This window comes from Numenius arquata, chromosome 25 (genome assembly GCF_964106895.1).
Source record: "Numenius arquata chromosome 25, bNumArq3.hap1.1, whole genome shotgun sequence".
In the NCBI taxonomy this organism is placed as follows: Eukaryota; Metazoa; Chordata; class Aves; order Charadriiformes; family Scolopacidae; genus Numenius; species Numenius arquata.
In genome coordinates, this window is record NC_133600.1 from 2,954,322 (window position 1) to 2,967,646 (window position 13,325).

A 13,325-nucleotide genomic window follows, 5' to 3' on the forward strand; every position below is an offset into this window, starting at 1 on the left:
GAAGAAATCCTTTGCTGTGAGGGTGGTGAGAGCCTGGCCCAGGTTGCCCAGAGAAGCTGTGGCTGCCCCATCCCTGGAGGGGTTCAAGGCCAGGTTGGAGGGGGCTTGGAGCAAGCTGGTCTGGTGGGAGGTGTCCCTGCCCAGGACAGGGGGTGGGACTGGATCATCTTTAAGGTCCCTTCCACCTCTAACCATTCTATGATTCTATGATCTAACTGCCCGGATGGCTAACAAAGTGGTCTGAGGGTGGCTTGAGGGCCACTGCCTGAGATGAGCTTGTGCCTCAAAGCTCTGGGCACTGTTCATAAGGTAATGCCTGGGGAACAGCAGAGGAACAGGGCAATCTTGTTGATCCTCCTCTGTAAGACACTCCTGGGCTTCAGGCACCTGTAGCTCACAATTTTTGACAATTCACAACATCCTCCATTAGAAGAATTCCCCATAACTTATATATTGCTTGAAAGAGCCACATTCCTCAATTTATCTCGAGCCAGCATCACTTCCTACTGCTTCTGATGCTCCTGGTTCTACAAGCCTGTTCCTCCTGCAGCCGCTCGTGATTTTGCACCCTGCTATCGGGTCTTCCTCCAGGTGTTTCTTTTTCAGCCTGAGGACTGCAAACCAGTGCAGCCGCCCCTCATAAGCCCTTCCACAGCTTTGCTCCCTGTTGCTGCCCTTTCTTGATCCTCTCCCAGTTCTGCTACTGCTTGCTGAGCTGGGGCTGGGGCTGGGGCTGGAGGCAGCTCTCAGGATGGAAGTGAACTGTGAGTTTAGTGATGGTGCTCTCTCTTTTGCTCTCTATTCTTCTCCTGGTACTTTAGTCCTGTCTGTTAGATTTTTATTTTTTTTTTGTCTTTACAGAGTTGATTTCTCCATTGAAATAGGGTCACAAAGCAATTTATTTCATCCTTTCTTGGGTATGATCATTGAGAAGATTTAAATGTTCACTGGTGTGGTTATAAAAAGCTCTCCTTGGTCTTTTCCTCAAGGTTGAACATTTAATCAAGAGCCTCTGAGTTTTACAAAAAAAGATAATGGGTTAGAAAACAGCTCAAATCTTTTTTCTTTTCTAGGAATAAACTAAAACTAAAGCATTAAACTTGGCACAGCAGGAGACATTAATGAGGACCACGTGCTTTGGTGTCTTGTTAAAATTTGGGTCAAAAACCCAAAAGATGATTATTTGGTAACTCGCCATTGCCAACATAGTACATATTTCTGTTCTGATTTCCAAACAAAGGCATCTTTATGAGATCATGTCATTTTTCTACTAATGTTACTTTGAAATCATTGCCCCTTTTTTCTCCTCAAATCCCTCTTGCTGTTTACTGCTCAGTGACATCCACAGCCCAAACTTCTTTTGACGCTTTTACCAGCATTAGTTTTTAAGTATGACTGTGCTCTCAACCGCTCAAGGAATACAAATCAGAGGGAGCATTAAGCTGGAAATAAGCAATTATTGTGCTAATTGATTTTTTCCCAGAGACAGAGGAAGGTTTCTTGTGTGGTTTCCACGTAGCTTATGCTTACCCTGGTGCCAATTATAACATGGATGGACAATTAGAACGGAGATGAACCTCACGCAGCTTTTAATCGGCGCAAGCACCAGCAGCGAGGAAGGCACATCAACGCAGATATTGTCAGTCCAAAGCCTGCACTAATTACCAGCGTTTCCAGATGATCTTTTACAGCCCAATAAAGGCACTGTCATGGTTTCATGCAAACGTAGCTTCTGCCAACGGGGCTGTCATGCAAACATACCCCATGGGAGAAAGCTTTCTGTCTCAAACCGTCTATTTAATGGTTTTCCTTGCTTTTTATTCTTTGCACATGTGTGTGAGGATTTAAATAGAAGGGAGCTGATGGCAAAGATCATGTGTGGAAAGGCTTATATCTGAGAACTTGCAGGCCAAGGGATGAGCTCTGCTTTGTTGAGTGCCTGCGTTATACTAAGGCATTTCTGGAAACGGAACTATTAGTCAGTAGATGCGGGTGCCAGTGCTGCCCGTGGCTCGTGATTTAGGGGAAACCACTTTTCACACAAGTTTTTTTTGTTGCCTCGCATGTCAAATCCAAATGTTTCACTGCAGAGACAGCTGTGGGCTAATCTGGGTACTGATGCAGGGATTTGGGTTCGCAGTCAGTTACTAATTACTGGGCACTTCAACATCAAAATTCCCTAAGCAACTTCGCAAATCTCAGCCAGACTATCCGAAATAACGGCTATTTGACCAACTTCCTTAGACAGTTCATGTGGAATTTTCTGGTCTGACAATAACATGGTTAAAGGTCCTTTTTTCCAGCCACAGATCAAACACTTGCATGCAATCAGCTATTCCCAGTAGAAGGAAAACCCCTCTTGTTTAAGAATTTTGTTTCCTGATGAATGCCTGCTGTGCTAATATCCCTAATCAGGGGTCACGAGAGCCCAGACAGTGGCAAACCCACATTCCTTAGTGCAAACAAGCCCTTCAAAACCTTTTTGGTTTTAAGGGATAGGAGAATCCTTGTTGGGGAATGAGAAACAGGCTGGTTGTTTCTGCAGCATCTGGGTTTTAAAGATCTGGTTAAAATTGCTAGGGGACCATTAAGAGTTAAACCAAAGAAATTAATCACAATGACGTGTATTAGTGCAGGAGGTCGCCTTTACAGAGACTGTCAGAGAGCGTAGAAATCCCTTGGTGGGATTTACAGTAGACATCACGAGCAAAGGTTTGGAAATTCTCTCCCAGATTGTTTTGTGGGTGAGATCTAGGACTCTTCCTCTGCAAGTAAGATCCAGCAGGAAAGCGTCTCCATCATCCCCTATATTTATGTTACATGGACTGTCAGGCCCTAAGGCTGTCCGTGAGATGTTTGTACGTCATCTCCATACGCATCTTTGCCCCTAACTAAAATGAAGTTTGATTGCTTTGCTGACCCCAGCAGTTCCACAGAACAGGTGAACTCGCAGCCCTGAAATTGCCTCTTTGCCTGATGTTTCATGTTTTGAGTTCATTCTGGGGCCACTACTTAAAGGGACTGACTCAAAGCATAGAGTAACTATAGTTCATGGGATGAACCTGTGGGAGACTAGGAAGAGCTGGTTTGAAGAACCTCTAGGTGATCACGTGAAGCAGACAGCAGGAGGAACATTACCATGTCCAGCACTGGTCTCCAGCTTGGACTTAAATTATTGTTATTTTCATGATTGCAGATTTTTTTTCTCCAGAACTTGTTGACTTTGCGCTTGAAGGGCTCTGCTGGCAGGAGGAGGAGTAGGCACTCTGTGTTAGACAGAAAAGCTTGTGTTTGTGTCTTGATCCAACCTGTGGATGTTTTTGTTCCCCCTCAGACTATCGTACTGGTCCCTGCTTCAGCCAAGTAAATAACCAAATGTGCCAGGGTCAACTCAGCGGGATCGTCTGCACCAAAACCATGTGTTGTGCCACCATTGGACGGGCCTGGGGTCACCCATGTGAGATGTGCCCTGCCCAACCTCACCCCTGTCGCCGAGGCTTCATTCCCAACATTCGTACTGGAGCTTGCCAAGGTAAATGCCATGGACATCTAAGAGGGGGTTTCCTTTTCCATCCTGGTGTGCGTTCAAAGGGCAAGTGATGAATGTCTGCCAGGAGCCCCAATACAGAGAACAGTTCTCTCTGTGAAATGTGCTAAATCCATCATTGTATGCCCCAGAGCATCACCATGGACTTTGGGTCTCTCATGGGCTCACCTAAGATGATCTTAGCTCACTTAAATATTCTGGCCATGCTGTGATGTTCCTCCATCCCACAAGATGTAGAGAATCGGTCTGGTGTTTCTCCAGGTTTAAAACCTTCCCTAAACCCTCATTCTGTGGTGCTGCTGTTGCTGGAGCTTCTGTCCCAGCGCTGGAGCATGATCAGCACTTGTATGGGTGACTAGTGCTCTGTAAATTGTATTATTGGTTCAAAACAGAAGCCATAACTCCTTTGAGGTCACACAAGCAGTTAAAAGGTATATAAATCACATGCTTAGAGGTTGCATTCAATATCTAGGACACCCAGAAAAAAACAGCAGAATTGTCCACTGAGTTCCCATCAGCAGATCCCGTTGGCAGCCTTTCTGGAGCTGCTGTTGCTTCTCCCCACTGATGGATTGCAGGGATCTCGGTGCAGAGCTGCATGAATTCCTTTCCGCATCTGCAACTAATTTCAGCCTTTACCTGCCACGATCAAAAGCCAAAATTACAGTCCAAATCCCACACTGGCCAGTGCATGTAGGATAAAGTTGGGAAGGCTGAAGAGGAGAACGCTCTTGCTGTCTAATGTAATCCTCGTTTTATGGCCCCAGTCTCTTCAGGAGAGCTTGGCCTATTTAATAGATTTGTCACTCAGTTATGGCGAGCAGAACAGGAGTATAAATAATATCTGCAGCACATGAACGTGCTGGTTCTAGCAGCAAGTATTGAGGCCTTCCTGAAGTGCTTTGGAGAGCAGAGTGACCCCTCACAGATGAGGTCACCATGGCTACAGGATGAGATTTCCTGGGACGGGCTGAAGACCAAAACCTTACCGTCCGTAGGTTTCCTGCTCTGCCCTGCAGCTGATGTTGCTCTCTGAAGGCTGCAGGAGAACATCCCACCAAACCAATTCTCACCCTCAACTACCAGCCTGGAATGAACCACAAGGGGGTAGACACATTGATGTTTGCTTTGGAAAACATTACTATACTTCTGTCTCGCTCTTGCCTGGGTAGATAAGCCAGCAATACCTTTATGTCCATTTTCTGTCCTTCACCTTATCTCTAATGTAATGTGATGGGTAATTGCATTGGAAATGTAAAATCCACCTAGTTGGAGGAAAGCTGCTTCTTTCTCGCGGTGCTCCTACCATGCTGGGATTGAGTGTTCATTTATTGCCATGGCTTCGCTTTCTAAGAGTCTTTGCTCTTCTTCCTGTAGACGTGGATGAATGTCAGGCCATTCCCGGCCTCTGTCAAGGTGGGAACTGCATCAACACCGTGGGTTCCTACGAGTGCAAGTGCCCGGCAGGACACAAGCAGAGCGAGACCAGCCACAGATGTGAAGGTAAGATTGCACGGCTTCTGCACAGCTTCACCAGGCTGCTCAGTGCCGGGGTCCCAGACACTCTCTGAGAGCACAAGGCCATTTGAAAACCTGAGAATCTGCTCCCAGGGCATCTCCGAGGCTGGCAAAGTAGAGATGGACAAGACCTCCCACACCAGCCTTGGTCCTAGCTTCCAGGTAGGAGGGTACTGCAGGCGTCAAGGCATGTTAGAAAATGTGTTGCAATATGAATCTGTGGTCTGTTTATCTGCTTCCCACACTCCAAGGCAAGGAAATGGGGAATAGAGCTTGCCTCACCTTCTCTTAAACTAGAAAGAGTTCTTTATTTCATGCAGGTGTTTTCTGAAAGGTATTTTAATGGCAACGCAGACTGATTGAACAGAAGGGACCTCTGGAGGGCTTCAACCTCCTGCCTAGATCAGGGCTGGCTTCACAGCTCGATCAGGCTCCTCAAGCTGCTCAGTTTGATTGAGTTTTGAAAAGTCAAAGCCTTTTCTTTTGGGGCTCTTTTCCCAGGGTTGCACCACTGTCTCGGTGAGGAATATTTTCCATATATCCACTTGATATTTATCTTTTTGCAGCTTGCAACTTGTTGCCTCCAGTTCAGTAGAGTAACTGGAAGGCAGGCAGTGAGGGTGGATCTGAGTGGCTGGGATGGTGATGGAATAAGACAACCAGAAATACCATCATGGCTCTCGGTGCACTGCAGAAGGTCTGAGTCCATGAGATGGGGTTATGGAGCAAGTAAATGCAGTGTTGCTTCACTGCCTTGGTGAGGTTTTTCCAAGCTGACATGTTGGCCAGAACCTCAACCTTGTCCTTGAGTGTAAAGCAGGCACAAATGAAAATGTGGTATTAGAGATGTGAAATGCCAACCAGGAGCTGTGGGCATCCCTCCTTTGAGCCAGTGGCCTGATACCATCTCAGCCCCGCTGGGGCAGCACATCTCCTCGCCAACCCAGGGCTGTCCACAGACAGCCCGCCTGCTATGCCTGCTTCTCCTGTCTTTCTGGTGACTTTGTAGATGCACCTTGCTCATCTTCAATCCAGTTGTAAATGGGAGTGACCTTTTCAGTCTCAGCATTTCTCTTAGAAATGATACGGTGCTTCAGAGGCATGGATGTGCTTGCAGTTAGGGACACTCTAAAACATTTACTACCTTCGCAGTGGCTACAGGGCTACTGTAGCTTGAAGCCAAGTGGTGGGGAACGCAGTCGGCATGAGCCTGAGCCTGGTGGCAGCCCATGGAGTGCACTCAACTTTCACACCCTCCGGAGAAGTTCCCAACCTGATGGAAGGGAGCTTGGCAGAAACTACTCCTTGCCTCTTCTTCAGCACAGAAGTTGCAGGAGTTTTAAGTATTAATTACCTTCTAAAAACAGTTCAGTGGAGGACCCAGATGATGAGTTGCAGGTGCAACTCTGCTCTGACCACGTGGGCAAGCAGATCTGCAGTGTCGGCAGCCAGATCCCCGTGTCTGGAGGTAGGACTGCAGGAAACAGAAAGAACGAGTCTCAGCAGAGTCTGGTAAGATGGTGCAGAGCCCTCTGCCCTTTTCAGGGGAGATACTTTCCAGGTGGTTAATGGAGTTGCTTAGAAATGGCCAAATGCCTGATCCTCAGACCAGAGGACAATTTCATTTGGCGTGTGAAAATTTAACAATGTTAAGACCAGTTGTTGTAGTTAGGGCAGAACTCTGCCTGGTTCTGGAATCCCTTAGAGCTGCTCTTTGCTCTTGAACTCAGGATAAGTCGGTCCACTGTATTACTTAGTTAAATTCAGGACTCGCCCATACAGTGAGAGGCAATGCGTTGGTGTTGTGGCCCATGCCATAAGACACACACTTCTGTGCGAGGTGTAGAACAGAGGCAGGATGAGGTGCAGTCAGGATGTTAAACATTCACAGTGCCACCAATTTGGGCTGCCTTCCTGAGAGTCTGGCTTCACTTCCTTGAGGTTCAGTCTCAGCATCTCCTTTATCACTGCCTGGCGTGTCTCCGAGGCGTGCAGACCTCTTTAAGAAGGACACGCTCTTCACAAGCCTTTTACAGTGGTTCTCGTGGGCCTTGCCATACCTTCTGTACCTCTCAGAAGTAAGGGAATAAACATTTGTTGTATTTTTCCAAACATCTGGCAAATGAAAAGGAAAACAGCATTAAACTTTTCCTGCCTTGGTTGTTAAAGCTCTTTCCCACATACCCTAATGAAACCCTGCTGGCCTGTGTTTGCTATTTTGGGGAAAAAATGTGTTCGTTGTGCTGGTATGACTGCGTCCCACCTAGCTGGGCTTCAGGAACTCCACTTCCCTTTCATTCCTCTCCAAGGCTCTGTTGTAACCAAGACAAGGCACGATGAATGCACTAGAATCCAGATGTTTAACCTGGAATTTGTTTCCAGGTGGCAAAGTTACACAGAGAGAGCAGTCTCAGCACCTCAGAGCATCACAGCAACCCACCCCCTGGCACCGTGGGTTTGACAGTGTACGTTGCCTCATGGGGTTTCTCCCAACAGTTGTTTTTTAGGGAGAGGAGCATCACTGCTTCCAGGTGACTGTTCCCATTCCCTCACCCTCCTGCAACCCAGACATTTCCCTTGCTAGTATAATCCTACTCGTCTCTGTGTCAGCGCATGCCGATGACCTGGGTTCAGCCCTTCAGAAAAAAAACCAAACTCTTCCAAAGTGAGACACCAGCTACAGAAGTTAATCCTTTGGTGGGGGATGGACCTTCTTTTATGTTGAGAAGACATCTGTGTCAGTGGATCTTCCTTGGCAGGATGCCAGGACACTTTCTACAATTTTAACAGCAGGGTTTTGTTTTTTCTCCCAGTGCTCCGGCATCTAAAGACTTGGAACCGGTAAAATCCAAAACAGCCTTTTTTTACAAGCATCTCAGGTGAAGAACCAGTTCCCTGTGCCCAGTGATGTCCCCTGCCAATTTGGCTGGCCAATGGGCTAAGGCTGGCCTGCACTAGAACCACGGGCCCAACCTCAAGACACACAAAAAAATTGTTCTTGCCTTGGTCTGCTTCACCCGTGCTGGCTGGGGACCAGGCAAAGCACATCTGAAATCAGTTTAGCTGGAATCTCCTATATACCAAGATTAAAAACAATCCATTGTCTGAATCTGTCATCCAGATGCGAGGGGCCTCTGCGTGGGTCCCCGCTTCCCAGAACGCCTGCAAAAGCAGCACGATGTGGCCATAAACAGCTTCCTTTTACTCTCCTTCCTGGATGGCCATAAAAAGAGACAACTCAAGCATCTACGGTGTCTGTTCCATCACTTATCTTACCTCGATTGCTAAGGAGACCACCAAAAGAGGATGGTATGATTTACTGACCTTGGGGTCCTTCTGAGAGAATGACATAAACGTGAAGGATGCTCCAAACTGACAGGGCTGAGGTTGTTTTCGAGGGCTTGTGTCCCAGACGTGAGTCACCAGCATGTCCCCACCAGGCAGCCTGGAGGTGAAGAGGACACCTCTAGGACGTGTACCCCATACGAGTTCCTAAAACAATGTGAATTAGGAAATAAAGAGCCAGCATCTTGTAAAGGAGTTCAGCTGGTGCTGACACTTTATAAGGGCGGGAAGATGTGGGTCCTGGCTCAGAGGTTGCTGTGTGCTTTGACACGTCGGGAGCAAATGGTTTGGTACAGCTGATAGAGCACCGAATTCCTGATCTGCTGAAATTATCTCTGCTGCCAAAGTCGCTGTATCGATCCAAGTAACCTCCTCCCCGAGCCAAGGGTTTTAATCAAAATAACGACCTCAAAGCGTAAGAGGATATTTTCTTTAGCCAGGTGTGCTGCAAGCCTAAAATATCCAAGCTGCAGGAGTTCCCTTGTTGAGTCCGTTTGCACTAACTTTATAGCTGCTGAAAGGAGTGATTTCTCCGCTTGCACCGAGACCATCTTGCTTTAGGAAGAGGAGATGGTTTCCTCTTGTTTTCAGACTCCTTATCCAAGCTTAGCATCCAGGAAATATTAAAACTAGATTAAATATCGATGTTAAATTCTTCCCTAGTTCCCAGGAGCTTGTCTTTTCTGCTTAGAAGATTCCTTCTGGGGAGTGAAGTCAGCAGCTGGGATTGCGTTTGAGCCAAAGGTCAGAGCCCGGTGTCACTGTGTCTGCTGATTAATGATGTCTTCCTCATTAACAGCAGCCGCAAGTACCACTAATCTTCTTTGGGCTGTTTATTGGTGGGAATAGGCAGGAGCAGAGATAATGTTGTTGGTTTCCCATAGTGATACTTATCTCTTCACACGAATGGCACCTGGAATTAAGGCTCCAGTTTTCAGTCCCTGAATCTCTGAAGAATAAAGATGCTTTTCTTATGCGAGATGTTCTGCGCTGATAACGGGGGCCAGCTCAGGCCCTGGGCTCCCCAGCATGTGAGGGGGCTGCAGCTGGAGACACTGGATGAGTTTTGGTCAACCTCAGAAGGAAAACGATGTCCTTTTTCTGTCTGCGAAACGTGCACACAGACATCGAGTCTGGATTTGAACCGAAATATTCTCCAAGTTTAGGGTTGCTCAGTTCCAGAGCTATTTCTGCAGCTCATCTCTAATGAATGTGACACTTTCAAATAGTGGCTTATTTTGTGCCTTTGTTCATTGTATTCTGAGGGAGCTCGAGGGATCAAGAGTTCCTGAGCTCGGGGCTGTGCAACGTATAATGAGAAGTTTCTGGCACGGAGCTGCCTGCTCCCTTTCTGACAGATAGAAGCAGAAACACAGCAGTGTTGGGAGGGGGCAGATGGAGGGTGGGGAAGGGGAAGGAGAAGGCTGCTCTCTTAAACCAACGTCGGAGACAAGGCCACCTTTGCAAGTGCCAAAGGATTGCATTTATGTTGTCTTTGTATAAAAAGATGAGCGAGGAGGGCAGACGTTGCCAGCTCGGAGCTAAATTGACAGATACTATGCCTGGCTTATGGGGAAACAGGGGAAAAAGCAGGCTCTGTTGAGGTTTGCAGGGGAAGGAGAAGGGTGCGAGCACCGAGAGAAGGGAATGCTTTATCCAGCTGAATCCTTCGTGCTGCTGGAAGGAAAGAATTGAGGAGAACACAAAGTGCTCCTGGCAATAACGGTGCAAAATGAGGAAAGGCAACATCAAAGCTGAAATCAGACACATCTTCCTGCTACAAAGACCTTTATCAATAAATCACAGGGAAGTGGGGGGCTGTTACCCAGAGTGACATTCTTAAATGATCCTGGAAGCAACCATAAGAATTACACTTAAGGGAACGGTTCCATGGCATGTTCTTAAGGGTGGAATCACTGACTCTATGCATAGAGCTTTTCCTTCCATAATTTTAGTTGTTCTCTGCCAATAATTTAACTTCTTTTCTTAATAGCCCTTCCTCTACTGCATAACAAACTGCGAAGCCAGCTGTGTTATCAGTGCAGTATGTAATGTCAGTACCTGACCCAGGACGCTTTCCAATGCCCCAAGAGGAGTAAGTGTCTCACATCCAAAATTGTTCCAGAATAACGTACAAGATACCAAAAAGAACAAAGAGAAAAGGATTGAAAGGCCCGGCTTGCTTTGTGCAACAAACTCTGTTCAAATCCATCCAGGGCAGATCCTTCTTGATGGGCTTTGGCATCTCCAGGAGGCAGATTCTGCCAAGGGAGAGCAAATCCTTTAATTACTGATCTCACCTCATTTTACTCGCTATTTACTTTCTATTTAGCATTTGTAGGGCGACGTGTTAGATGCTACTTCTGTCCCTGTGGGCTAGTCGGTTGTCACCACCACACAAAATTCCGAATTTGCTAATGAAGACAAGGCTCTATTTTTTCCCCTCTGTTGACTCTCATTCATGTTTCGGAATTGGAGGGAGCTTTCCTGCCTTTTCCATGAGCAGAGCGGGTCGCCTGGCCCGCTTTCCTCACCAATGGAACACGATAGCCATTTTATTAGCGTGCTTTCAATTTTCTTACAAAATGTCTACAGAAGAGCTCATTGTTTGGATCCATTAAGAGCTCATTTCCATGGATTTGGTGTGGTTTGGAGGGTTCCATTACTCTCCTCTGTGGTTTCTTTGTGCTTTCTGGAAGGGAAGGTCTGCAAGTCCCGTGCACTGCACGGGAGAGGGCTGATGAGGCATGACCTCTGCTACGTGACACAGAGATGTTTTCTCCATTAAGTCCTGGGTTTTTTTAGCAGATGGAAAGGTTGGGGTTTCAACATGTCTGTGGGCACCCGACTTGGATGGGCTTCGCAGTCTGCAACTCTCTTTCTGAAGCTCTGTAGCCTTTGGCTTCCAGCGTTTTCAGCCTTAATGAATCAGGCCAACTCCAACCCAGCGAGTTGGAGACCAGGTTCCAAAATCAACGTTTGCATTGAATTCTGCCATTGTCTGAAGAGCAGAGTGCACAGAATATTGCTTTAATTTTTAACAGAGAGTTGGAAAAGTCGTGAAGTAGCCAGGTTGGAGTTGGAAGAATTCCCTACCCAGAGCTGGCAGCGGGGTGTTAATGAAAGGTGTACAAATCCATCCCACTGTGTCAAGCTCTCCGTGGGCTTCAGCTCTGAATGAATCAAGACTATGAGACAGTTTACAAAGAGAAAATAAAGAAGGCAAATGCAGTGGGGAGGAACTGAAACAACAACAAAGCCCTGAGCTCAGTTTCTCAAAGTACAGGATGTACGAGCAGGCTTGAGAAAGTGGCTTTTTTTCTGCCTCTTGGGTTGCTAACGCTGCTCCCATCTGAGCTAGGGTTTTCAAGGCGGGGAGAAAAAGTGGCAGTTTGATTTAACCTTCTGAATTAACTCTGTTTTTCCTTAAGAATGGAATGCAGTCGCTGCCCCCACAAGCGCGTACCCCTTTTCTTGGATGACTGATGCTATGTCCTAAGTATTGATCTAATAAGATGCCTGACCGCCAGCTGCCTCCAGAGCTCTGATACAGCAGACTTTGGGAGAGATATGCAGAAGTTTGAAGCTGTTATTTCTAATAGTACAACCCGCGTTTGCTTGGGAAAGCTCTTTCCCTTCCAGTGTTCTGCAAACTGTAACCAAACACAGGCCTGTAATTAAATGACAGGGCAGGCTGTAGTGATAAAATCTCTTTTCGCTGTAGGGGCCCGGGTGGGGGAAGTGTTTTCGGGGGATTTGCATTGCTGCCTTTCCAGGTCTCAAGTCAAGTCTGTCTTTTTGCAGGGGCTCTGAGCATCAAAGAGCTAAAGGAACACTGCAAGGACAGAGGCGGTATCTCTGCTGCTTGCAGAAGGCGGCTGAAACCTCTGGCTGGCTGAAAGATTCATTTCAGAGTTCCTAAGAAGCCTCTTCCCTTGATATACGAGTGTATAACCCGCCCTATGCGCTTGGGCTTAATTTTGTGCGTGTTGAAATGGAGGTTTCACTTGATTCCTCAGGACTCACAGTTGCAGCCAACGTAAGACAGAAGATACTTGTGTTTGTTGCAGGTTGTGTGAGTGAAGAGGAGAGATGGAGGATTAGGATTTAGGATTTAGGGCTCAGTGTTAGGATCATTTCTGTTTAACATCTTTATTGATGATCTCAACAAGGACATAGGGTGTATCATCAGCAAGTTCGCAGATGACACCAAGTTAAGCAGGAGTGTTGATTCCCAGGAGGATAGGGAAGCTCTACAGAGAGACTTAGATAGATTGGATCGTTGGGCCAACATCAATGGTATGAGTTTCAACAAGGGCAAGTACCAGGTTCTGCACTTGGGCCACAATAACCCCAAGCAGCGCTACAGGCTTGGGGAAATGTGGCTGGAAAGCTGCCTGGAGGAAAGAGACCTGGGGGTTCTAATTGACAAGCGGCTGAATATGAGCCGGCAGTGTGCCCAGGTGGCCAAGAAAGCCAACGGCATCCTGGCTTGTATTAGAAATAGTGTGACCAGCAGAAGTAGGGAGGTGATTGTGCCCCTGTACTCAGCACTGCTGAGGCCACACCTCGAGTCTTGTGCCCAGTTTTGGGCACCTCAATCCAAGAGAGATATCGAGGTGCTGGAGCGAGTGCAGAGGAGGGCAACGAAGCTGGTGAAGGGCCTGGAAAACAAATCCTATGACGAGCGGTTGAAGGAGCTGGGACTGTTTAGTGTGAGGAAGAGGAGGCTGAGGGGAGACCTCATCACTCTCTACAACTACTTAAAAGGACATTGTAGGGAGGTTGGTGCTGGTCTCTTCTCACAGGTAACTAATGACAGAATGAGAGGGAATGGCTTCAAGCTCCAACAGGGTAGGTTTAGACTGAACATTAGGAAAGAATTTTTCATAGAAAGAGTGGTTGGGCATTGGAA

General features: G+C 47.1%; 1 protein-coding gene across 1 annotated transcript in view; it reads left to right on the forward strand.

The window, feature by feature from the left end:
* The window catches only part of FBN3 (fibrillin 3), a 111,240-nt gene that overhangs the window by 41,022 nt on the left and 56,893 nt on the right, over window positions 1–13,325 (forward strand). Inside the window, exons 6-7 of the mRNA XM_074163853.1 lie at window positions 3,335–3,532; window positions 4,925–5,050. Of these exons, the coding sequence (XP_074019954.1) occupies window positions 3,335–3,532; window positions 4,925–5,050 (324 nt within the window). The remainder of the gene's footprint in view (window positions 1–3,334; window positions 3,533–4,924; window positions 5,051–13,325) is intronic.